General features: G+C 37.9%; 1 protein-coding gene across 6 annotated transcripts in view; it reads left to right on the plus strand.

Moving 5' to 3' along the window:
- ripor1 (RHO family interacting cell polarization regulator 1) overlaps window positions 1-26,814 on the plus strand; it is a 68,224-nt gene that overhangs the window by 37,834 nt on the left and 3,576 nt on the right. For 3 of the 6 annotated variants that reach the window (XM_084123848.1, XM_084123847.1, XM_084123846.1), the window contains exons 2-19: window positions 5,219-5,342; window positions 7,537-7,689; window positions 8,243-8,321; window positions 8,479-8,502; window positions 8,639-8,692; window positions 10,930-11,079; window positions 12,273-12,336; window positions 12,490-12,533; window positions 14,313-14,438; window positions 15,279-15,427; window positions 15,578-15,707; window positions 17,568-17,711; window positions 19,854-20,816; window positions 23,086-23,219; window positions 23,516-23,672; window positions 24,123-24,258; window positions 24,498-24,659; window positions 24,926-25,084. In XM_084123848.1, coding sequence (XP_083979974.1) covers window positions 5,245-5,342; window positions 7,537-7,689; window positions 8,243-8,321; window positions 8,479-8,502; window positions 8,639-8,692; window positions 10,930-11,079; window positions 12,273-12,336; window positions 12,490-12,533; window positions 14,313-14,438; window positions 15,279-15,427; window positions 15,578-15,707; window positions 17,568-17,711; window positions 19,854-20,816; window positions 23,086-23,219; window positions 23,516-23,672; window positions 24,123-24,258; window positions 24,498-24,659; window positions 24,926-25,084 — 2,926 coding nt within the window. In that variant the 5' untranslated portion in view covers window positions 5,219-5,244. The remainder of the gene's footprint in view (window positions 1-5,218; window positions 5,343-7,536; window positions 7,690-8,242; window positions 8,322-8,478; window positions 8,503-8,638; window positions 8,693-10,929; window positions 11,080-12,272; window positions 12,337-12,489; window positions 12,534-14,312; window positions 14,439-15,278; window positions 15,428-15,577; window positions 15,708-17,567; window positions 17,712-19,853; window positions 20,817-23,085; window positions 23,220-23,515; window positions 23,673-24,122; window positions 24,259-24,497; window positions 24,660-24,925; window positions 25,085-26,814) is intronic. The other 3 variants (XM_084123851.1, XM_084123850.1, XM_084123849.1) reach the window with 1 other exon arrangement.

Genomic DNA, 26,814 nt, shown 5'->3' on the forward strand with positions numbered 1-26,814 from the left:
CACTGATCACCAGACAAACAAACTTTGAATAATTAAATGCTTTTGAAATATTTACATCCTTGCTTTTCTTAGGAAACCCATTATGTTATAGGTGGCTTGCTGATTGAGTTAATCAGTTACCTCATAAAGCATTTTACATTGTAATTCAGAGAAGACGTATATCTTATTAAAACTAGGGAGTGCAAATACCACTTTTATATTCAGCTTTCCCAAAGAACAAAGCCATCAGAGCTCTCTTGAAAACCTGAATCCAGCCATTAATGCTTTGTCGCAGTAAGACGATCTGGAGTTTTCCTCTCTGTGGAGGTTTTAGGCTGGAGGGCAGAACATGTCTCTGTACCCCAGCCGTGACGCTCTCTTGCTGGGCACAGTGCAAAGAATTCTCCCTTCAGCAACTCTGATGGCCTCTGAATGAATTGCACATAGCTGAAATACTTTAGTCAGTCCAGAGAGTCACAGATGGGCTTTAGGGTCCTCATTAGTGCAGACTGAGGCATGTCAAGATGAAGATCTTCATTAAAGTGCAGAAGTTAGGCTTCAGTGTTGTTTCCTTCCTCTACTTTGAGTTTAAAATTAACTCTAGCTTCAGTTCCTCAATCCAGTGATGTATTGCTGTATTGCAAGGCACTGCCCATCTTTGTTGACTAAAACTTGTGTGCTGACTGTCCCAGTTAGGGTCAGGCTAAAATGCACTTGTGTTGACGTTACAGCTTAAATGACCTCATGGGCTCAGATATGCTGGCTCACACCTAAGACTTTCTCTAAAAGACTTCAAAGTAGGGCTGGGGTAAACGATTATTTATTAAACGATTAGTCGGGCGATTATTTTATCGATTAGTCGACTAATCTAACGACTAATTTGAATTAATTATCCTGTCTGTTATTCGCATATCTCTCGAACCGTTACTCCGATGGATTTCAAACTCGACAGCTGTCTGGGCACGAGTAAGTGCAGTGCCAAGTTTGACGTTGTTTGGATGAGAAATGCAAAAGATATTGTTAAATATATCAGTAAAAGAAGCACTTAGAAGGTTGTGGTTTAAAAAATAAACATTCTGACAAACACACTGTCAGCTACAATGTTTACTTCTGAATAATATAGTATAAACGTGATAAATCCATTTTGATTAATTTGAGTAAAAAATTGATTTTATTTACCAAGAAAGTGGCAAGATTAAAACCACTATTTTCTGTTTCAAACTTTCACATAGCATCTTTAGGTTATAATAACATAAATAATTCAAATCCAGATTTTGATTTTCAAAGATTTATTATAAAAACAGATTATTTTTTTCCCAAAAATGCAATAAATTCATGACACGTTTTTTTTTTTAAATGCAATTAATCCATTGAATCAATATAAAAGTTATTTTTCATATTGAAACTGTTGAAAATACACAACAAAGTAAGTTGATCCACATGACAGCCTCTGAACTCGGTCAATACTAATCTTATATTTAGCACGTACTGGACTAAACATAGGCTACATTCAATCAGCCATCGCTAAGAAATACCTTCTGAAATTTTTTGACGGCGATCAGCTGTAAAATGGCTTGGTCCTGCTCGGTTTTCGTTGACTGAGTACAAGAATTTTTTTAAAAGATCCCCTGGGGTTCACGTGTCAGCATTCGACAGAAGTTTGACGCAGTGTGAGAACAAGCAACAGTCGGCATTTCTCTTCCTCCCGCGTGCCTCATCTTGTTAATCTCCTCACGTAAATGATTAGATTTCGATGGCTTACGTTTCTTCCCTACGGCAGAATCCACCACAGGTCCATCAATGCCGTCAAATGTATTCATTTTTTTGTTTGTTTGTTGATCAAAAAGTGCAAAGTAGATAAGGAAAACTAGGATGCCGGGTGTATTCAAAGCGCCACCGTTACTGTTTACAATGCGTGGAATGGTGCGCTGTGATTGGTTGAGCGGATTTATCACATTCTGCAGAGAAAGGAGACAGGCGTTTGTCGCGGTTTGGAAAGAAAGGGAGAAAACATGACAGAATAACACGGCGGGCGGTGTGTGTGTGGCGAGCTGTACCTCCGGGAATGGTACAAAAAAATAAAATAAATAAATAAATAAATAAATAAAGAAGCGTCGACGCAAAAAATATGACGTCGACGTAATTTTGACGTCGACGCGTCGACGTCATCGACGCACCGCTACAGCACTACTTCAAAGCCTGTTGCTCTTCTCTGGAAAGATTAAATCTTAATTCAGTTTAAAACAAAACTAGCTGCATTTGACCTGCTCTCACAGAGCAATGGAGAAGTTGCTGCTGTTAACACTGTGGTGTTTTGTGCTGAATAAGTGGTCTTTTGGGTGAGCTTGCATGAGTTGTTCTGTGTTTGTAATATACTACTGACTTTCCGTTAGGCTGATAACTTCAGAATTCTGATAGAGATAAACGTGACTAATTTGTTTGCACTAGCAGTATATCTTATTCTATGCAGGTTTGTCTTTGGTCTAAGTGTCTTTCTGTTTGTGTGCTTTTGTATCTTTCCTGTCATGTTTCCTGTTTCTTGCTCATTGTCTCATGCTGTGGGCTGAGTGGGTCCTTATGGTTCCTGTCCTGACTAAAATCCTCAGTGATTGGTGTGGTGTTAAGTGTAATCTTGACTGCTCTGTCCTCCCACGTTTTGTCCACAGAGTGTTTTTATGGTGATGTCTGATAGGCCATGACAGGGTCAATGATATGAGCCCTCGCTGATTAAGGAACTCCATGAACAGCTAATCTAGAAACTTTTTATCTATGCTGAAGAGTATGAATGGTTTCTCTTTCTCTCTCTGTTTTCCAGCATGGCTCTCAGTCAGGGCTGGGTGACATAGCTAAAACATGTATAGCTATTATCAATTTAGAGTGATTATGCAAATCAATCATTGAAATGATTCTCAGAAAGGAAAGTAGCATGCATATCAGCAATAGAATAGATGCAATTGGTTACACTTTATTTTAAGGTGACAAATAAGTACTGAGTAATATTAATTAACTACATGTACTTACTATAGAGTTAGGGTTTGGTTTAGGGTTAATTTATTGTAATTATGCATAATTTACTGTTATTACTCTAAGTACTGTAAGTACATCACCTTACAATAAAGTTACCATGTAATCTGATATATATTAAGGGAATATAATATATTTCTGCCCAGGATTCATGTTAAGATTTATGATTAGCTTTAGTCAGGGTGGTCTATTTTAAACTTTTAAGGAATAGACCACCCAAAAATAAGAATTCTGTCTTCATTCTCTCACCCTCATTTGGTTCCAAACCTGTATGACTTTCTTCTGCAGAACACAAAAGATGATATTTTGAAAAATATTAGTAACCAATTTTGGTTACCATTGACTTCCCTTGTATAGATTGACCAAAATTGACCCTATATAGTCTCTTGATAGGCTACTTGTTTCTGGTCTTATTAAATAATTATTTGGTGAATATTAGTTTCAAATAAGAAAATCCTGTCTTTGTAATCTTTCTAAAAAAATCTAATTTCTTCAAACATTGTCTTTGAAACAGCTTTTCTTTTCAGATGATGTCATCAGCACTTTTATTTTTCAACTTGTCCCATCACACCATCTATCTAGCTGTGCTGCTTTTTATTCTCCAGTCAATTCCTGATGGATTTTTTGTTGTTGTTGTTCTTGTTCAATGTCTTTTTCATTTAGAAATACTTGTTTTCATTCGTCTCATCAGGTTGAGAATGGCTTTTCATGTTGATTTTAAAAGGAAAAGATGGAACTGAACATCTCTTTTTGTTGATGGGTTGATTGCATTTCATTTCTGCAGACTTTGTTTGAAGGATGAGCATACAGTTGAAAGATTGCCTCCTTTTGGATTTGTGTGAGTGTTTCATGAGAAACCTCGCTTGTTTTGGTTGGAATCACTTGCTTTTCTTCATTTTAGTTGCGTAATGTCAACTAGGCTAATTGTCTTTTCATTGTGTTCTAAACAGTTTGAGATGCACTTTGGAAGGTACAGACCCTTTCCAAAAAATTTGAATATCATGGAAAAGTTTTTTTATTTCCATAATTCCATAATATTAGAATATTACATGAAATCACACAGTAATTACACAGTGATACCATGGTCATTGAACCAGGTTTTGGTTATTTTGGCAGTGGGGGCAAGTGCAAATCCTGCTGGAAAATGAAGGAAGCATGAAGTGCTCTGAAAATGTCCTGGTAGACGGCTGCGTTGACTCTGGATTTAATAAAGCACAGTGGACCAAAGTCCTCTTTTCTGATGAGAGCAAATTTTGCATCTCATTTGGAAACCAAGTTCCCAGAGTCTGGAGGAAGAATGGAGAGGCACACAATCCAAGATGCTTGAAGTCCAGTGTGAAGTTTCCACAGTCTGTGTTGGTTTGGGGAGCCATGTCATCGGCTGGTGTTGGTCCACTGTGCTGTCCACTCAACGCAGCCGTCTACCAGGACATTTTCAGAGCACTTCATGCTTCCTTCAGCAGACAAGCTTTATGGAGATGCTTCCTTCATTTTCCAGCAGGATTTGCACCTGCCCACACTGCCAAAATAACCAAAACCTGGTTCAATGACCATGGTATCACTGTGTAATTACTGTGTGATTTCATGTAATATTCAAATTTTTTGAAATCCTGTTTTCGTGGGTTTTATGAGCTGGAAGCCCAAATTATGTACAAATAAACAACTAAATACTTGAAATCGTTTAAGTTGTGGGCCCTGAATCTATAATCTATGGAAGTTTAACGTTTTGAATGGAGTTATGGAAAGAAATAAACTTTTCCATGATATTCTAATTTTTTGGAAAGGGTCTGTACATGGGAAATTTGGGTTACGAAACTCAAATGAGTCAAGTATTTTCCTTCCAAACACTCAATTTGTAAAGATAACTATTGGGTTTGTCAGTGTTTCCTGGAAAAACAGTAATTTTAATCTAAAAAGCTTTTATCTTGAGCGGACAGAAAGTTTGTCCTTAGAGAACCGTTACATAATTTAAACAATCCACTGATTCATTCAGGGCCTGAGTGGCACTGCACCAAAGGCTTATGATGAGATTTTATTGCCTAAATGTTAAACACTTGCATTTAAGATGCAACTTCAAAGGCAATGCCTCTAAAAAAAGACTTTCATTTAGAAATAATGTCCTTTTGTATTCAGTGACTGATTTACCTTTAGATTTCGTTATGCCTCCGAACCCATTTAGCGTTTGACCTCATTTAATATTTCTGTTTGTCTGCAGGGAGTCCCTCCAAATCTGTATCCACCATGTCCCTTTCTGTGCGCCCCTCGCGGAGGGTCGTCGCCAGATCCATCACTAGGAGCCAGTCCTTCGCCGGAGTCAACTCCTACGACAAGTCCTACAAGTCAGTGTTAGCTTACACATGCATGTACATGAACACATGCACACTCAAATAAGGCATAAATGATAAACAACAGAAGCAGTGCTCACTTGCATGCATTAGGGGTGGGTGATATATCAAATATTCATGTTATATTGATGATTTTATTTCAGCAATTCAGCAAGTGAATTTAATGCACTTTTTATTGGACCATTAAATTTCCTAAAGACCATCAGTCGGCAATTTTTTTTACGGTCCATTCTTGTCTTGTGACTTGTGAGTATGAGAGCATTATGATTGATGATTTGTTTAATAGTGTCTATGATTTATACTTCAATAGAAAAAATAGCATTAGGGTTAGTAAGTTTGATGATGATTCAGCGATTTGTTTGCTATATTACTAAAATATTGTCATTGAGGTCCATCTGTGACAATTTTCATTTATTAAAATGTTTTAGTTAAATAAATGTAGGTAAGTGTTGCTGTTTTATACATTTATAAATATATGTAAAATGTTGCTGGTAAACCTTTATTTTTGTTATATAACAAATGTCCATTCTTTCATATGAATAAAAATGATACTATAATATAAACAAAAATGAATATCCATGGTTACAATAAATATATAAATTATTTGTAACTAGGTTTAAACTACTGTTTAGTTCATACATTAAACAATTATTTTTGAAGCAAACACATTTATACTGAGATATGTCAATGCTAAATATTAATATTTATACTAATATACATTTATTTTTGTATTATTATTTTTTATATAAAAATATTAAATGTATAAATGTTCAAAATATTATTATATTTTTCTTATGTCACCCTTATGTGTAGCATTAGTCCTTTCAGTTCTGACCAAAGGCATTCAAAATCTTTAAAGGGAAGTCACAGCTGACAGGACGTCCTGTGGAACCAGCATACATTTCCTAATGGCAGCAGGAAAGCATGGACATTTGTTATTGGCTTAAAAGAGACACTCCAACAAAACAGGGGAATGGTTTTTGAGAGAAATCTGTGTCAAACTTGTAGCCATTTGATTTTATACTCTTCACAGTTCACACTTTATCTGTGGTTGAATTTTTTTTTTTTTTTTTTTGTTCAAGTGTATATGTGTGCCATGTTGTAGAGGTAAGCATGTGGCAACATGTTAATTTTTCAGAGGAGCAGAGTGGCTCTTGAGCGTTGACTCTTCTGGTTGATGTAGTTTGATTCAAAAGCATGGACAGCACTCTTCAAACCCCTGCTGTTGAAATAGAGCAGAGACAGAGAACGCATGAAACATTAAAGACGACCACTATCAGGACAACATGGAGGAACACCAGACGAGATCCAGACAGAATGAACAGAAGGATAAAAGATAGAAACTCAAACAATGAATATGAGTTCAGAGTTAAATGATATTGTAATAAATAAAGCATTACTGTGATTAAATGCGAAATCAGATTTCTTTATGTTACTGTGAATTCTTTAAGTGCGACTACTGTTGCTGACTGTATCCTCATACAGCTTTACTGGAGCAAATTGTATCAAGACACATCAGTCTTTCTCTCCATTTTATTGAGCTGTCTGTCATCTTGGAAGAGCAATCGCAGCTTGAATCGATAAGCACGAGTGTTGGTCTAAAACACTATTGATTTAGATAAGAGATTGTTTGTTTCCCTGGTTGACCATAATACTTTTCTGCATTCAAACACCTCTGCCATTGGTCGGACAAACAGATGGCCCTAATGCTCAATAATTATGGGCTGGTTGATGGACCTTTTTCTGCGTTGTAACTAAATCTTACATGTATTTGTCATGTACATGTATTTGTAATACAGACGCAAATGTTTGGTTTCCTGTGATGTTTTTAACATTGTAGTTGCAAATTCTAAATGATAAAATGAGATAAAATAAGAATAGCTTTTATGGAGTTAAAATAAACTGCATAAATTCCAGCTATTATTAATAGATTATTTTAAATAAAAATATTTTATTACTAATATATATATATATATATATATATATATATATATATATATATATATATATATATATATATATATATATATTGTTTTATATTATTATATTTTAATATACCAGGTTTTCTGGAAAAAAACAACAACTTTACTTTATTTGACTCTGCACATTAGAGTTAACTAGAGCTGGGGAAAGTGTTTAACCATCAAAAAATTATACTTAAGCTTTATGTACCTCATATGTGTCCTAGGAACCTTTCTGTGTTCAGCACCCCTGCGTGCGTGAGGAAGACTCCCTCCAGAGCAAGCAGGATGTTCACACTCTCTACTAAATCACCTCCCCCAAAGGTGCCCCAGCCTGAGAGGCTGGACGAGGTGTACGAGGCCCTAAAGAGAGGACTGCAGTATGTACACGCACACACACACACACGCATTGTAAATGTGTTTACAGTATGTAGCTTCTGAGAAACGCTGTTGAGATTTGAATCAACCCAAACAAACACGCCCCTCCCTTCATTGCTCTGCCCCCAAAATGCATGAACTCGTAATACAAGAGTGGAAATCTCTTTATCATAGCTGAAGCGAAGCATAATAATTCTTCACAAAAATAAAGCATAGATGACGAATGACAAGAAAGAACAAAAATTAACATACAGTACACAAGAGTATATACAAGCAGCACACCAGCTCCAGACAAACAATTACACTCACAACTGTCCTTTACTTTAGCTAACATTACAGCAACAGCACATCTTGGTTCTGTGAAACATTGCAAACCAATGTTACTCGCGTATGGAGCAGAAACAACTCTGTGTCCATTTTCAGGCCTTCCCGTTTAGGTCTCTCCAGCGCAGGAAATCTTTTCTAATATTAACGTGGGTGAAATAAACCACGATTCTGCTTGCACAATACATTAAGCAATGATAGTGACTTAGATATTGCCCCATACTTTTACAGATCCTACCTGCAGGTTCACCAGATGGAGCTGGACAGTCTGAACAGACAAATGAAAGAGTCTAAGAGGAACTCTCGCTTGGTAAGTCTAAACATAAAAATTGTATTTACCCTTTAATTTTCAAACTTTTTTAATTGTGTCATGGTACTAAGCTATTTAAATCTGAGCACTTTTCTGTCTTTTTTTATTTTGATATGTCTGATTTGTAATCTCTCTCTGTTCTGTTCTGTGGTTGTAGGGGTTTTTGTATGAACTTGACAAGGTGAGTGGACGCTTCATTTTCATTTGACTTTAGTTTGGGGATAGACTGCACCCGAATTAGCATTTCATTTTGTTGAATTGCTAATGCCGGTTAATAATATTTTGAGCATCATAAATGTTATTCTCTGTTCTCTCAGCAAGTGAAAGTGATCGAGAGATTTATGAGGCGGCTGGAGTTTCATCTCAGTAAGGTAAGCCTGCCGTTTAACTGAAATGCAAATCATTTGAGAAGAGGAAATATGCAAATATTTTGAATATTCAAGTTGTATAAACAAAAATTGTAATATTCTTGAAATTGTTGAAAGCAGGCCGGATGTGGCACTCTTGTCAAACAGAGTTGCGTGTGTGTTGTAGCTCAGCAGGTCTGTTCTTGTTCAAACGTCTCTGTGTTAGTGACTGCTCTTGCATGGCCCAGTGGCCCTGATAACAGCCTCTGTATGGCTGTGCACACGCATTCATGCACGTACATCTGTGTCTAAACATTTCTTGATAGATGGTCACCTACAGGATATATAGTAAAGCCCTTTACTGAGGACACATTCTTAGACAGATTTTTTCCCCCCTCTACCATGGATTTCCCTTTTCCATGGATGCTCACACACAGGGGACACGGGTCACAGGCAGAGGACAGCTTCAGGGGCTGCTTGCATTCTTGGCTTGTTTGGGGAGCGGTTAAACCCTCCACTGGACCTGTTGGAGTCTGAACTAACAGCCTAAACTAACCCAAGCCAGCTGCACTACAGGAAGAGCCCTTCTTCTATCGTCCTCTTCCTCTCCTGCCCCACTTCATATGTGATTAGTGTGTGTTTTATGAGCAGAGGGCGCTGTAGGGAGTCTCCATGCTTTGGCTCGGTCAGATATGGTGGGCCTCTATTATAGCGGAGAGGGGTTGAAGTGAGAAAATGCCAAAAAAAATGTAATATTAAGTGGCTTTGCTAACGACAGTCCCAACAAACTAGGGATGGTGGCATTCGTGTATTGGCAATGGTCTGTTATGTGAATAAAGAGGCGTGTTGTTATCAGTTTTGTATATCAGTGTGTATTAGCGAGAGAAGAACTGTCATAACTCTGTGAAACTTACGACTGTCCCACTGACTCCCTGCCAGTATGCTGGAACACGCTCACTGGATGGCTCCTAACCACCTCCAGATGGACAAACTGAGAGGAAAATTTCCTTCTCCCACTTTATGTCTTTCCTTCGTCCTTCTTTCTGTTATTGAAGGGAACCTTTTAAGGGCCGCAGACTGTTTCGCCCTCGTTCTCGCCTTCAGTCTTGGGAATTATGTGTTTGTGTATCTTGACTTTTGCGTTTATCCCATTGTGTGTGCATGTGTGTGTACTCCCAGTATGAGGCTCCCTCACCGTGTTGGGTAATTCTGCTGGATACGGCTACTTATGCAATTCAGGCGATTTGGTTCATTACCTTGGCCTTGCCACATACACGCATTTGCCTAGAAATTTGAAGGGCAACACACTACCATTCAAAAGTTGAGCATTACTGCAGCCTAACTCTAATTCATAACCCAATTCCTATACCTACAAGAAAGAAAAAAACATTCTTTCAGTCAATGGAGCTTTCGTACTGTTTGCATGTTTCTCATTCATTCATACTGGTTTACAACAGACAGCTCATTCTTTTTCTAATCTCTGAATTACAGGACTCGTGCTGTGAATAATTACCAAATTACTGTTTGTAATGATAGTCTCTCTTACTCTGAGCATCTGCCTAAATTTTAGTTGGCATAATAAGGAGATTTAACAGTTTCCTTTCTCCATTACTGGCTTCCACATTTGCAGACCTGCTCAAGGTGTTGCGGATAGATCAATAAAATCTAAATTGCTTATGTTAGAGACAATGAGGCCCAACAGGAAGTACTTGGGCATGAAAAGATTTAACAAGAAGATGTTGTGGCTTGTGCATGTGTGTGCATATGCAGTTAAATCGAGTCAATGTCACCATCTGGATGTAGACTAAACTGTGGCTACCTCGTTAAGTCATAAAAATACTAACCTTTATTGAAAAATCCTGCTTATGTAGAAAGGCGTGTTTTGGAACAGGGTAGTTAGTTTCTTGCTGGTCATTATTTTGTTGACCAGTCACCATGTTACAAAATTTAGCCTGACCATTTTAAACTAATATGAAAGGCTAGTTTGTTGCTGGTAGAAGAGGCAAACAATTCTTACTCAGTATTTTTTCCAAATATTTAAATGTCTATACATTGTGATAAGCATAAATGTATAAGATTAGAATTGATTTCTAGCTAATGACCAGCAAGAAACCAGCTACCATGTTTCAATACACAGCTCAAGGGGGATTTTTCAGCAGGAAATGCTATTGAAGACATTTCACACCCACATCAATATTGCACATAATGCATTTCATTGATTGATTATAATAATAATACAATATATGTGTGTGTGTGTGCAGATTGATGAGCTCTATGAGGCCTACTGCATGCAGCGCAGACTGCGAGACGGAGCTGATAAGATGGTGAAGGCTTACACTGCCTCTCCAGGCAGCAGGGAGGCCAGAGAGAGTCTGTCTGAAGCTAACAAGAGCTTCAAAGAATACACGGAGGTAAGAGTGTGTGGGTAGATGAGAGTATGGGAGGAAGACGAAGAAGAATTATGGACCCTCTGTCATTGTTAGTGAACTGAATCCACTTTGAACTGAAAATCACTTCAGCTTAGTAGTAGTGAACTGAGTCCACTTTGAAACTGTAATTCGTTTTAGCTTAGTGTTAGTGAACTGAATCCACTTTACAGCTGAATTCACTTTAGTTTAAGCATTATCTAACTGAATTCACCTCAGAACTCGGAGCAGTCGTGGGCTAATGGTTAGCGAGACAGACAGGAAATGACAAAGGCAAATGACACAGCATACTGGCTGCCCACTGCTCCGGGTGTGTCATGGTTTGCAGTGTGTGTGTTCACTACTCACTATTCTTAATGTGTGTGCACTAACTTAAATGCAGGGGACAAATTCCGAGTATGGGTTAATATACTTGGCCTTCACATGTCAAAAAAAAAAGTGTTAGTTACCAATTCAGATTTGAAATCCACTTAAGTTAAGTGATAGTAAACTGACTTCAAATTCATTTTAATTTACTGTTATCAAACTGAATCCACTTAATAACTTTAATTCACTGCGAGGTGTGAGAGACTGGAGTTGTGGGTAAGCAATAAACTGATTTAATTACAGTGATAAGATAAACATCAAGAGATTAATATGGAAATAATGCCGTAATGTATGGGTTCCGGTAAAAGTGTGACCTGGAAAAATGGGATTAGTTTTATGACATTGTCGGGAAGTTGAGACTTACACTCTACTGATTATGGCTTAAGCCACAGGTTTTTTGCATCCAGATGGATGGATACAGGGCAGAACTAGACTCATTCGAAATGCTCATGGAAATAATGCAGGGAGGCAATCTGATTAAGAGTGGACAGCCTTTCCCAGTCAAGTGCATTTCATTACCCTAATGGTTGCTGCAAGACAAGCGTTCAACTATAGGAAAAGTATTTCCCGTGATTGTCCTCCCTATCTCTCTGGCTATTACTACTTAGTAAATACTGGACAGTATATACTGTATGCTGTCTACTATTTTTTTTTAAATGTTAAGTAAAACAGTAGGCATTATTCCACGATAAACGCTTCAAACTGTTGTGTGCCACATTATTGTTTCTACACATTGCACGTTTATTTCCATTATTCCTGCCACCTTTGTCTATTTTCCTCTGTGTAATTACCCTCTGTATCTGTCCCTACAGAATATGTGCATGCTAGAGAGTGAGCTGGAGAACCAGCTGGGGGAATTCCATGTCAAAATGAAGGGTAAGACAGTCTCTGTATACCAGGGTAATAGTGAACTCCAGAATGATTTTAATTTGTAGTTTCCTACAGTTATAACCATATTACTCATATCTCACATAATTTCTTTTCCAACAGTGTACTGTATTTAAATAACAACGTGTGCCTTTGTTTCAGGCTTGGCGGGTTTTGCACGACTTTGCGCTGGAGATCAGTATGAGGTGAGCTGATAATTTACCTTCTCTTTGATTTACAGTCAGCACGAAATCTTACTGTGCACAATTCATCAGTGCACATAGTTTTCACATAGTATTCTTTTATTAAAAGGCCAGTTAATGTAATAAAGTTTGCATTAAAAAAAAAACATTGAGAGATACATTGAGATGCATTGTCATCTTGGTTCGCAGTAGGTAGAAGCTCTGAAAAATATGGCCTGATACCTGGGTCAAAATCTTAATCCGCTCCACAATGAACTGGTCTCGAAAGGTTTCTGTTGGGTTAAATAAAGGCCCACCTTACCCTTTAAAGTCACACTACTTAAGTAAACCAGATTGTTGACTTTCCTCTATTTTTACATTCATTGTGTCCTCATAAAGCTGCCTTGATGTCATCAGTGATCTGCTTTGTACTTTTGTCAGTGGCAGATATGACAGATAGTGGTGATTGAAGATCTGGCTGGTCTGAACACTGCACTAGGCAATCAATGAGCTATAACTAACATTGTGCCCTTAAGCAAGCTTTGGATGAAAGCGTCTGCTAAATGACTGCTTGTTAGAGAGGCAGACAGAGACAGATCTCGGCATCTGCTCTGTGCAGTGAGGAACAGATTTGGGGAGGCGGAGGATAATTAAAGAAGGATGAATGTGATTAATGTGTCTGCCCCACCTCCACCTGTTTAACATGCTCAAGAGATTCAGAGTGACTGACAAGCCAATCAATGCAGTGAGTCAGCACAGTTTGCTCAGCAAGAGGCCTCAGAGATGTGACGGGAGGGGAGGTGGTGTGAAAAAGAACAAGAAATTGACTCGAAGATCTAGAAATGATGAAAGAGTGGGTGGTAGAGACTTGTTTTTTTTTATTCAGCCCATCTGTTATTCTTTCTCTGTTCATTGCTTTACTGTGCAAAAACACACAAAAGTCAAGATTTTCCTCCTCCTCTCCACGTAGATGAATAAATAATCTGTTTAAAGTTATTTAAAAGTTTGAAGTTTTGTTAGATGTTTTCTTAATACAATACAAAAACGCATTTTCCAGTGGGATAGAAATTGTTAATTTAAGCTTTATTTTATGAAAACAAGCCTTAAAGGGTTAGTTCACCCAAAAATGAAAATTGTGTCAGTAATTACTCACCCTCATGTTGTTCCAACCGCGTAAGACCTTCGTTCATCTTCGGAACACAAATTAAGATATTTTTGATGAAATCTGAGAGTTGTCTCACTTCTCCATAGGCTGCTAGGTGACCGAAACTTGCTGGCCCAGAAAAGTTATTAAAGAGATCGTTAATATAGTCCAAGTGACTACAGTGGCTCAATCTTAAGTATATCAAGCGACGAGAATACTTTTTGTGCGCAAAAACAAACAAAAATAACGACTTTATTCCACTATTCATTTTCTTCTCTCTGGGCCTCTAGTTGGTTCACGTAGTGTTTTTGCGCTGCGCGTCTGTGTTACACGTCACCACGCATCACACACATGACCAGCGTCGGCCAATAGTGAGCCCACGTGGTGACGTGTAACACAGACGCGCAGCGCAAAAACACTACGTGAACCAACTAGAGGCCCAGAGAGAAGGAAATGAATAGTGGAATAAAGTCATTATTTTTGTTTGTTTTTGCGCACAAAAAGTATTCTCGTCGCTTAATTTCTTAATCAGCATTGTTTACATTAGAAATTGCTTACAATGTAATAATAACAATAACATACAGATTAAGAAATTATTTGAATAGTTTGATGGATTGTTAATCAGACTGAATGAAGCTGTTATTTAAAAACCTTCACAGATCTTTATGAAGTACGGTCGCCAGCGGTGGAAGCTGCGGGGTCGGATTGAAATCAATGGCAAGCAAGTGTGGGACAGTGAGGACATGGTCTTCCTCCCCCTCATCACAGAGTTTTTGTCTATAAAGGTATTTTTCTGTATGAATATAAAGTTACATTTACTCATATATTGTCTGCTATTTCTCCCTCCCTCTATTTTCTCACACATACTGTCAATCTCTGTCTCTCCTTCCTGTCACATTCACATGTGCACCACTGTCACATCAATCTGTGGGACATTAATGCACATAACAGCACAGCAGCTGGACTTTGACTTGTTTTTCTCTCCTAATGGTTCCAAGACACATAACTGCATGTGAGGGGAGGGGAACATTACTTCGGGATAGATGGAGAGGCAGGGGGATAGAGAGAGGAAGACTGCACGGGATAGAGTTAGAGGAAGTTTACAGAAGACAGTGATATTAAAACAGAGAGACTACAGGGGAAGAATGAAGAGAATGCAGCTGACGTTTGTCAAAATGTTTTAGATTGCCCTGAGAGATTTTTTTACAAAAATGTGCTTTTAAGGCTAAAGGTCTTTTAATGGTCTTAACCTTTTTTAATCACAAATCACTGGTCAGGAAATTAGCAAGAATTGCACAAATACTGTAGATAAAGCAACTTAGCATGGAATAGCCTTTCACAACTTGCAGACAGCTTTTTACAGTAAGAAGAGTCAGTGTTCCACTCAGTGTTAATAGCTTCAAACAGTCGAGTAGTTGAAAAATTCCTCCCAGTTGGTTTGAGTTTAATGTGAGACCAAATATTCCCTATAGGGTTCAAATCTGGACCCAAACGTTGCAATTTGGGCAGGTGCATGGTCTAGTTGAAAAATAACAACAACGTCTAAAACGTTTTGCATATTGCACTGGTCATTAAAACTGATGATGAAATTTCCTCCTAAATAAACATCTTGTATGTATGTGAAGGTGACAGAGCTGAAGAGTCTGGCCAATCATGTGGTGGTGGGAAGTGTCTCATGTGAGACGAAGGACCTGTTTGCTGCCCTGCCCCAAACAGTAGCTGTGGATATCAATGACTTGGGCACCATCAAACTCAGTCTTGAGGTCACCTGGAAGTAAGTACAGCTTTGAGGGATCTCATAAATTTGGTCAGATGACGGAGTGGAATTTTTAGCAAGAAAATTGGTGATAAAATCGATCAATGAGACGATTAATTCTCGTTTAAATGCCGTCGTCATTAAAACATTCTCCTTTTTCTTCTGTAGTCCTTTCGACAAAGATGACCAGTCGTCCTCAGCTAGCACCGTGAACAAGGCTCCTACTGTCAACAAACGCTTTTCTACCTACAACCAGAGTCCTCCAGACACACCCTCTCTACGAGAGCAGGCCTTCTATGTGAGTCTGTCCATTTTTCCAATTCTATTAAATGTACATTGTCCCTTGATTATACACAATGAGGTTCCAAATGTCTGAAATCTACAGTAAAAATACTTTTTTTGGAAACTTTTTTTTTTTAAACAAACAACCTGAATCTACAATGGTACATTTTATTATAAATAATATAATTTAAAGGGGTCATGAATTGAGAAATCAAATTTTTCTTGATTTTCTGACATAAGAGGTCATTGTACTATACAAGTTTCAGAACTCAAAACTTCCTCATTAGTCAAAAAATGGCTTTTATTGAAACCAAGCTCCAAAAAGTGACTTGTTTCGAATTTTAATAATGTAATAGTGAGACGAAAGGCCGCCTCTGCAGAATCAGCCCCGCCCACTGGTGCGTTAGTGAGATGAGAAGGTGAGAAGAGAGATACAGGATCACTGGGCAAAAAATAACATTACCTTCCAAAGGATCCCAATGCTAGGAAAGTGGTTATTTATTTTGTGAATATCTCAGTAGAGCATTATTTGTTTGTTTGGTACATTTCACTGAGCATTCTTTGGTAAATCAGTCGCATTTGCAGCACTGCCTTTGCAGCACTGCCTTTGCAAACAGACTTTTACTGTAAGATACGGACGCAACAGTAATGCCACAACATGTAAGTAACCGTAATTCTAATCCCTAATTTGTGACCAGTGATTTCTGATATGTAATGATTCATGTGCAGTCAGACGTTCTTTATTGTCTCAAAATTGTTTATTGCTGTTTATGTGTCAGTAAATCAAGCCAGTGACTAAACGGTCAACTTCACATTTCTCTTAGTAGCATAAAAAATATTCTGTTATTTAAAATGTGATTAAATTACATACAGAAAGCAATTAAAGATCCATATAATCTTATAATCACTGGAGCTGTCAATCACACAGCACGAGTTTATCAGTGACTCTTTCCAAAACTCCTGTTTGCATTAGTTAGTTTTGATGAAAGCATTTGTGAGGTGCAGAAATCAAGTTGCAATGACGAGATCACTGCATTCATGCGCTCAACGGCTAATTCTATAATTAAAACTTTTCACGATTAGTTAATCTCGAAAGCTGTAATGGTAAAAATAATTTAGTAAACGTTTTCTTGAGAGTTCCACATGTAATACTTATTTCATATGCAAAGATGTTAGCCAATCATAGCAGTGCGCATTTACATTTACACGCCCCTTTCAACAGGTCGTTCAAATCAGAGGGCTAGAAAATGGCCTTTTATTTCAACATTTTGACAATGTTTGATGTAAAAATCATACTAACATAAGTCCACCTCTGGAAACAAAAAAAAATGCAGTTCATGACCCCTTTAAAATAATTAATATCTATAAAATATATTATAATAATATAATATTTACAGTAATTTGTACGTTTTATTTAATTTTATTATTTACAATACAATACATAATTTCAATATGGCCTCAGACTTTTGGACCGCTCTGTGTATCTACTTTGCTTCTGTTATACTCCAGGGAGATTCATTTGATCTCAATTGATTCAAACAAACATTTCTTCTAAGTGCATACCACCATAATGTCGATATGCCATTCTTCTCCCTTTCCTTCCTAATGGAGATCTCACAGTTCTCCAGACCCTCTTAAGATTTAAATTAAGGCTTCACATAGACTTAATGGTAGTCATTTCTCAGAAGCATCTTGATCCCACGTGGTCACAGTAACGTAATGTTTCCATTTCAGATCAGCTCAGATGAGTTTGATGAAATGAAAGAAGTTTGACTAGGCCAGACTCATAGTTTACTGGGTCAGATTACCTTGGGCCAAAAGTGATGTAGCTTTAGCCTTCACAAAATGCTCATGCTCTCCCGCTGACTGCATGCAGACCGCCCCAGGGAGCATGATATCCAAACAGCGCTGGTCCTTACTGGACGTGTTCAGAGACTCATTGACAGAGAAACTGACTCAGAGCTGCTCATGCAGCGACGTCACCTCTGTCCGCCTGGGAACCTCTCTGCTTTCCAGCCATGTAAGTGTGGTCGGTCTGTAGCGCTAGTTGTATAGCTTTACATAGTAGTCGGTAGTTAGCTAAAAAGGTGTGACTAGGGATGTGCCCGAAGCCCAAATCTGAATCTGAAAGCATGGAAAATGAATTACGCATTCTACGTAGCCCCTAAAGGGACATGGTTAGGCTTGCTGCTGAAGTCGGTTACATTACACTACATCAGATTTCACTTATCACGTGAAGAGAGAGATGACTGACAGGACGATGCGCAACAGATCTTGAGTGTCATTGACAAATATCTTACCTTGTAAAATGTGGGGTCAGTACCATCCTTCCCCATACACAGAGTATGAGTGATCGCGAATTGGAAAGTGAAAGTAAAAAGCGAGCACACATTCAAAAGCGATTTCAATACCCCGCATATTGATAGCGGCCCCTTAAATCCCCTTGAATTATATACAACATAATTATCAAAATATATATTTGCGAGAGGACGCAAAAGCATTGAAATATATTTTTCCTCCCATCTCATATTTCTTCCCATCACCATGTCCCTTTTAGGGGCTTCGTAGATTGTGTCATTTCCGTTCCGAACAGTATTCGGCTTCGGGCACATCCCTAGATGTGACTAAAACAGGTTTGTATGGTTTTTCTAGTAATGAGTAGTATCTGCCATCTATCTAAGAAATTATAGTTGTTGTAGTGATGATTTCCACTGTGTCCTGTAGTTACTGTCAGTTGTCTTTAATGAAATAGAGCAAATAGGATCCTTGTGCATGTTATTCGTTGTCTGTCTGACTGTGAGTGACAATAGTAGCATCTACAGCCGTCAATAATGCATTCATTGACGCTGTTATTGTTTTGAAGGGTGGTCACATTAGCCCAGCGAGGCAGGGAGCAGCTTCAGCAGAAGTTAATTAGAGGGAGCAGGGAGTGTTTTAGCTCACTGGGCCTGACGCCAGTCTGCTCTCCACTATAATGAGGCTCCTCCGTGTCCAAATATACACGCTAATGCTGAGTGACGAAGAACACACTCCTATCATCCTGTTGTATTGTCATCTCCCTCCACAAACTAGCCTGCTGTCTGCTCACAGTCGTCATGTGTTATTTTAGCGGAATGTCTCACTATGGACCATATAGTCGAATATGAACTTTCACATGACTCCATCAGGGCTTTTTATTTATTTAATATTTTTACTATTTTACTACATATAAAGTCTCTTTAAGACAAGTCAGTTCACTCTGTGGTCATCTTTGCAACATCTTTGCCCCTAGACTATCTTCTATAGGCAATAGTCACACACTTAAATAAGGAAAGACAGAAATCTAGAAAGAAAACTGTCAACAAAATATTTAAAATTTGCAGTAACAAGTAATTTTTTTTTGCTCAAATTATGATTTTGTTTTTAGGTTTAACTTGTTAATGTGCAAGCTGTAACAGTAAGGCATTTGTGTCCTTTAACTGAAAGACTGCTATATTGACCATTAAGATCAATTTCATTCTTCTGCTTAGTATTTATTTGCATAGAATTATCTAATGTGTATAACATCATGATTATTCAAAAGTTTGGGATCAGTAAGATTTAAGAAATAACTGTTTTAATTCAGCAAGGATTTATTGCATTTATAACGTCACAGAAGACTTCTATTCCAAATAAATAGTTATCTTTTGAAACTTCTATTCATCAAAGAATCATGGAAAAAAGTATTACACTTCCACAAAAATATTAAGCAGCACAACTTTTTCAAGTTTCTTGAGCAGCAAATCAGCATATTAGAATGATTTCTGAAGGATCATGTGACACAAGACTGGAGTAATGATGCTGAAAATTCAGCTTTGCATCACAGGAATGAATTACATTTTAAAATGTATTCAAATAGATACGATATTTTAAATTGTAATCATTTCACACTATTAGTTTTAACCTAGTTTTGATCAAATAAATGCAGCCTTGTTGGTCATAAAAGACTGTCAGACATTGCATTGCACAGCATTGTCTTTACAACTCAGTGTATTTAGACATCTAAAAGCTACAATTATTTGAACTTTGAGCGCTGTGTTCCAGCTTTACGCTTTGCTCCACAGAGTTTTGAGAAACATTAACGTGAGTCATGTGAAAGGGTCTTTATTTAAATTCTCATCATAATCTCTTTCTTCCCCACTAGAATATGTTGAGGAGACAAGAAGAGATGGAGAACGGAACGGCTTGGTCAAACTCCTCTGAATCCTCAGATGATTCCTCCAGTCCTCAGCTTTCCTTGGGAATGCGTCACGCACACAAGAACTTAGTACAGCCTGAGGTACAAACTGCTCCTCCTGCCATTGAAATCTCATTTGCACCCCGTGAATCAGCGACCTCTACTCCCACCCGGCTGGCCAATCAGAAAGAAGAGGAGGAGGAGGAAGAAGAGGAGGATCTGAAGAAACCAGCAGCCTCCATAACAGTCACCACTGAGGCTCCTGTAAAACAGGAAGTGCCCAATGGCCATCCCAGCTATTCTCGCTCACTTAGCCATATCAGCGAGAACAGCGCAGATGGTGTTTCGATAGACAGACTGGCTTTGGAATCTGTGGAGGCCACTGAAGTAACTTCGAAGGTCTCTTCGGTATTTGTAAGTGACATTGCCATGGATATGCCCCACCGAGCAGAACCATGTTTTGTAGTACCAGACACTCAGGAGATCTGTCCCATTCCTGATCCCTCCATAAGTGAGCCATCCTGTCCCACTGAGCCACTGAACTGTTCAGAAAGTCGCTCTCCTGCAGAAACAACAGCTTGTGACTCAGCTGTAAAAGCTAGAGAGTTCACGTCTAGGCCCACCTGTGGAGACAAAGACTCTTCCTCCAGTGCTATTGCTTTGTCCCAGCAGATGGACAATGGTGTTCCTAGGACTGGTTCCTCTTGTGAGCCACACCTCACAAAGACACAAACAGGCGACCTGCTGGCAGAGAAATCTGGTTCTTTAGTAGACATCAGACCCATGGGTGGTTTGGAGGAACAATCAGCAGACAGCAGCGTGGAAGAGGCCCTTAGTGGCGTTTTGTCCTCGCTTGATGACTACAGAGGCCAGTTCCCAGAACTGCAGGTCTTAGAGCAAGAGCTGAAGCTGTTGGAGGAGGCGCTAACAGTGAGTGCTGCAACTTTTTTTTTACTGTTTGTGGGTTTGTTGTTGTGATTTGGAGTCAGTTTTTTTTAAAGAAAAAATTGTCCACCAAGTAATGCAATGCAGCCAAATTTTTTATTCTTAATTTTTTATTTTATATAAATAATTGTTATCTTCAAAAATATATTAATTATTTTAATAATGCTTATGATATGTACACTCACATGTATTTAAGCTGTATGAAAAATATGTTATATACAAAATATGATAAACACTTTTTTATTATTATTTAATTTATTTAAAGACTGCATTTACATTTGGCATTAACATGCGATCACTGTGATCTGATCAAGCAGTTCGTATCATCAGGCAATCAGGACAAGGTGAGTTTTCACTTGTCAGCAATTAGTGGCTTCTGTATCTGGATACATTTTCGGATATCTGGTTCCATCGCAATATTTAAAACAAGTCTATAATGGAAAATGCCGACTTGAAGTGGTGGTGTTTCTTTTAAAGACTATTTTCAGTTGCTTAGCTACGCATTTCAAATCTCTTAAAATGAGGGGGAGGTTTCAAATAATAATACATTGCATGTTAGACTTATGGGTCCAAAATATGGGCCAGATGTGTTTGAAAAATTGCGCATCGTTTACAGACAATAAACGGCTGTGCAACTTTCAGGTGCGAAAGCAAACTTACTGCGATCTACTCCGCCCTTGATTGTCACGCAAAAAAACCTGCTACATTATAATGAATGCAGATATGATGGTTAGATTGCATTAACATTACTCTGAGATCCGATTACAGTGCATCTTCGACAGATTTCTAGATCGATACATTGATCAACATTTGAAACCTTTTATGAGATGGAGAAGGTCAAGGAGGTTGAAAATGAAGACAAAGTTGCTTTAACCTCTGTCCTTTCCATCATACAGTGGAGCTTCACAGATTTAGGGGTCATTCACACAGAACGTATTTTTGCTGTTAAAAACGCAAAATGCAGGTCAGTGGAGCAGAAAAAACGCAAGGTCTGGAGATGTGTTTTTAAAAAGTTGAACTTGTTTTAACTTGAGCACTGCATTTTTAGAGCACTCCTCCTTCATGCACAAGATGCTGCAAAAGATGTGCGCAACTGTTAAACAAGTCTGTCTAGTGCGTTTGCATTGAAAAACAGTGGAAAAGTAGCGCAGTGGACTAAAAAAAAAAAAAAACATTCCGTGTGAATGGCCTCTTAAGGGTGTAGCTCTTCCTGGCTGACTGAGATGTTAGATTCTCCATGTTTCGGGTCCAGACGCCTTTGGGTGTTCCTTGTATCCATGACTCACGATAACCATCAAAGTCTCAGATCCGGGTTTGGGTTCAGAGGCTTTGGTCTTCATCTGTAAAACAATAGAGTTCATCAAAGACATGCCCCTTGCTTTCACTGTTAACCGCTTCATCCTGTGTCTACAGAGGAGGTTTTCCCGGCACATCTTACCTTAGTCATAGACTAAACACAATGTGTCTCTTTCCAGAATTGGCCTTATGAATGTTCCAGGTTTTACAAGTTGAGCTCTATTGACCCTGACTGTCATGTTGTTGATTAACAGATATAATTGCTCCTTGATTTGTTAAAAAAACACACAAAAAACCCCACTACAATGGCAGTATTGAACTTTCAATAGAAGTATATTGCTCAAGGTATTTGGAAGAGTTTTTACATTAAAAATGTGCAGATTGGATGTACTGGTAACTTGCACAGACAAAGTTACTCATGTTGACAATATCTGGCAATATTTTAGAAACAGTGTGTATTTAACATAACCCTGTGCAGTGCCTTGCCCCAATAGACTTCAATTGCAAATGCATTGCTGTAAACATGATTTTTGCTTGAATGTTCACTGTGGTAATTGACAATAATATCATGTAATCAACAATTCAGCCTAGGACTTTAGGCCTTAAAAGGATAGTTCACCCAAAAATGTTGTTATTACTTACTCGCCCTCAAGTTGTAACAAACCTGTTTGAGTTTCCTTCTTCTGTTGAACACAAAAAATATATTTTAAAGAATGTTGGCCCATTGACTTCCATTGTAGGAAAATATACTATGGAAGTCAATGTCTGCCATCAACTGAGTAAAATGTATTTTTGGGTGAACTACCCCTTTAAAATCTGGGGCTTCTTTTAACTAATAATAATAATTTGATTGTAGTTTAAATGATCTTTTGAAACATTTTAAACTTTAAGAGTTTTTCATTTTTAATTATTTATAAAACTAACAAGATTTATAGTTTGCTAATGTGTGTATCTGCAGGTACGAAGTCGCAGTCGCTCATCCAGTGTCAGTTTGACGGTTGAGACAGCTCTTGGAAGCTTCGACTTCCTCAATACATCAGACTTAGAAGAAGAGGAGGAGGAGGATGGCGAGAAGCAGAGTGTGACAGACAGGTTAGAACTTAAGAAATGTCTCACCTTTCTGCTGTCAAGAGGTATTTTAAAGTAAAAAAGAGAGAAAGAAACCAAGTTCAACCAAGGCTTTTCATCAAAATACATTGCTTGTATAATGTTACATGACACTACTGCCACCCAGTGCCTTGAAAGACAACCGTTAGTTTGAGCGAATGACTTCACAACTTTATCTATATTCAGTGCAGTCTCTTTACCCTTTTTCTGAAAATGTTTTTGCCATTTTTCTTCTCTTGTTTGACGTGTGTTTGTTCCTGTGTATGTTTTGACTGATACAGCGCAGAGGAGCGCCCAGCGGCTGTGGAGAGCGCAGGAGAGGATGAGGGCTGTGAGGCGCGATGTTGGGACACTCCCTCCGGTCCTCTCAGCACGGGCTGCCCGGCTCTAGATCACACCCTGCTGGTTCATCTGAAGAACTGCAGCTCACAGCTGCTGGTCAGTTACTGTACTTCATATGGACATTTGGTTACACATATATGAGAATAATCGGAATGTGTGCAGAATTCTGTTTTGTTTCTGTTGTGTTAAGCATAAGTATAAATATGTTATAACCCACGTAAGTATTAATGTTCTTCTTGAATTCACTTCTTGAATAAATAATCTTCAATAATAATAACAATAATAATAATTTCTAAAATTATAAAAGGATGTCTAAAGTAAAAAAAGTCTTAAATTAACATTTTGAGTGTTTGTCTGAATGTGTAGGTGTGTGTGTGATTAATTGGGATTAAATAGATTAATTAGCACATATATTAAAATAGAAGACGGTTCTTAGTATTATATATATAATTACTACTGTTAACACTGGGAATTTTTATGTTTGAAGTGTTTTCACTGTGTCTGAGCGCCTGTATTCATACTCTGTGTTTTGTTTTTGTAAAACAGAGGTTAGGCACATTCGGGCCTCTGCGTTGTGGGGAGATGTACGCTCTGGACCGACTTCTCAGGGAGGCGAGAGTCCTCGAGCTCATACGATGGGTTGTGAAAGACTCAAGGGGTGGAGTCATCCAACCAGAGGAGGGTGAGTCTCGCAGGTTTTTAAATTAAACCGTTACATTACTACTTTACCTCAGTTTTCTCTCTGTGGTGCTTCCTTTGCATCTCAACTATGTACTCTTATTTCTGTGCAAATGTTCATACATTGTTTGTCATGTGTCACAGATCTTACATTATACAACAGAATGTTATTTCACGTATTTGTCAGTATTTTTTCCTCACAACCACCTCTTTTTCTGATATTCTCTTTGTTTGTCGGAGCAGTTGTTCCTCAGTTAGATCAGTGCCAAGGGGCTGTGTTGCTATGGCGGCAGTGCACGGATGGCTGCAGTGTGTACAGCACCTCCACAGAGGCCTTCTTACAGGCGCTCAGCGATGCTTACGCCAGCAGACTCCCAGAGAGAGGAGTCGGCTTCACAGACACAGGTATGTGTGTGGCTGTAGTGTATTAATGCATGAACAAGCACTGGAAATGAGTAATTGGCTGATTGGTTTTTAAATTGAAATAGCTGTTCAATCCATTAATCAACATAAATTACAACCTTAACTATAACTTCCTGTATTGCATCTACTGGAAGTATTTAATCTCCTGCTGATCATTGTTTCTGATGAGACCGTAGCCTAAATTTCAGTTGGCCTAATCAGATTGTCTTTTGACGCTCTGTTACACTGAACTTATGTGTGTGTGTTAGTGTTTCTTCGCCTGCTGGAGCGGATCTTGGAGAGGAAGCTGCCCAGGCGTGCAGGAGGTGCATCCAAAGAGACTCTCACCCTCTTCCAGTTTTGGAGCTACCTGGAAGCAGAGGGGGTGAATGACTTGGACACACACATTCCTGAGCTGGCTGAAGAAGGTACATTTGAGGGCCAGATGAAGGCCTGTGTACATGGACAGTAATTAGCAGCGACAAATCGACCAGTAAAAAATGTAAACATCCTGTAAAAAAAAATACACAATTTTGCTTCTCAAATAAATGTAAGATTTCAGAGAATCTTGTGCTACAGTCAGTATGATTTTTCTAAAGTAAATTTACTTTTATTATATATAATTTTAAATAATTTGACTTAATACATATAATTTAATTTTTATTATACTTTTATTCAGCAAGGACACATTAAATTGATCAAAAGTATGAGTAAATAAATGCTGCTCTTTTGAACTTTCTATTCATCAAATAATCTTGAAATAAAAATTCCACAAAAATACAGTGCTGCTTACAACTTGTTTTAACATTGGTAATAATCAGCATATCAGCTCCAAATCATCATATTAGAATGATTTCTGAATGATCATGTGACAGTGAAGACTGGAGTAATGATGCTGAAAATTACATCACTTACATTTTAAAATATATTAAAACAGAAAACAGCTATTTTAAATAGTAATGATATTTCACAACTTTACTGTTTTTACTGTATTTTGTTTTGGAGGTCAAAAAACACTTTAATTTTCTCTTAAAATACTTTCTCAAAGAGTCTGAAAACGGTTTGTTCGAAGATTCAGTTTCTCTAAACCCCTACTCTGCTCTGATTGGTCTGAATAACTTTATTTTTCGTGCGCTTTGAACTTTAAAACTTTGCAGACTTACATTCACAAACAGCTATATTACACACTGCATGAAGCATAATAGAGTCACATTAAAATAGAAACATTTGTAATAGTATATCACAATATTACTGTTTTTACTGTATTTTTGATCAAATAAATGCAGCCTTGGTGAGCATATAAGACTCAAAAACATAAAAAAGCTTACCAACCCCATTTTATTTTAAACAGAGTAAATCGAGATTTATTTTTTAATGGCATGTACAGTTTTATTATTAAGCATAAATCTAACAATATATTTTAAAGATGGTCCTTTAAAAACAGAACACTATTTGCCAAATGGGTAAGAAAAAAATCATAAACAATATGCAAACTATTTCCCCTCCAGATTATATATTTTTAATGGCAAAACGGATTTGTTTTCAAAATAGAATTACATCTTATTTTACTTGGGCCTGGTTTCACAGAGAGGGCTTATAGTAAGCCAGGATTAGGCCTTTAGTTCAATAAGGAAATTTAAGTAGCTTTAATAAATGTGCCTTAGAAAAAAACTTTACTGGTGTGCATCTTGAGCCAAAACAATGGCTGACATTTTAAGATATGTCAGTGCAAGTTGCTTTTAGTTAAAACAGCTCAAACATGCATTTTAGTCTGGGACTAAACTGAAGCCATGGGGTAGTTTTTAAAAAACTAGTTTACAGCTCACCAATGATGTTACGGCATTCAGCAGCAAAAACACCTTATTTGACCAACAGTACAGCCATTTGGGACCTCCAGCATTAAAATAACTGTGTGTAACAAGACTTAAGTGAGTGCTGGATGCTAGAGAGAGAAAACATGATCAGAAATGGGATTGAATGCAAAATCCAATTAACACTGAAAGTTTATTACAAATTGAGATCTTTCATTGAAAATGAGCAATGTTTTTGTCGCTGCTGTATGTTGCTGCAGATTGTTGTGAATTGTGAACGCCCTTAAGTGTTAATGGACTATAACATTCATTAGCAAGAGTGATCTGCAAAGCTTCTGGAGTGGTAT

This window comes from Abramis brama, assembly GCF_963993115.1.
Source record: "Abramis brama genome assembly, chromosome: 9".
In the NCBI taxonomy this organism is placed as follows: domain Eukaryota; kingdom Metazoa; phylum Chordata; class Actinopteri; order Cypriniformes; family Leuciscidae; genus Abramis; species Abramis brama.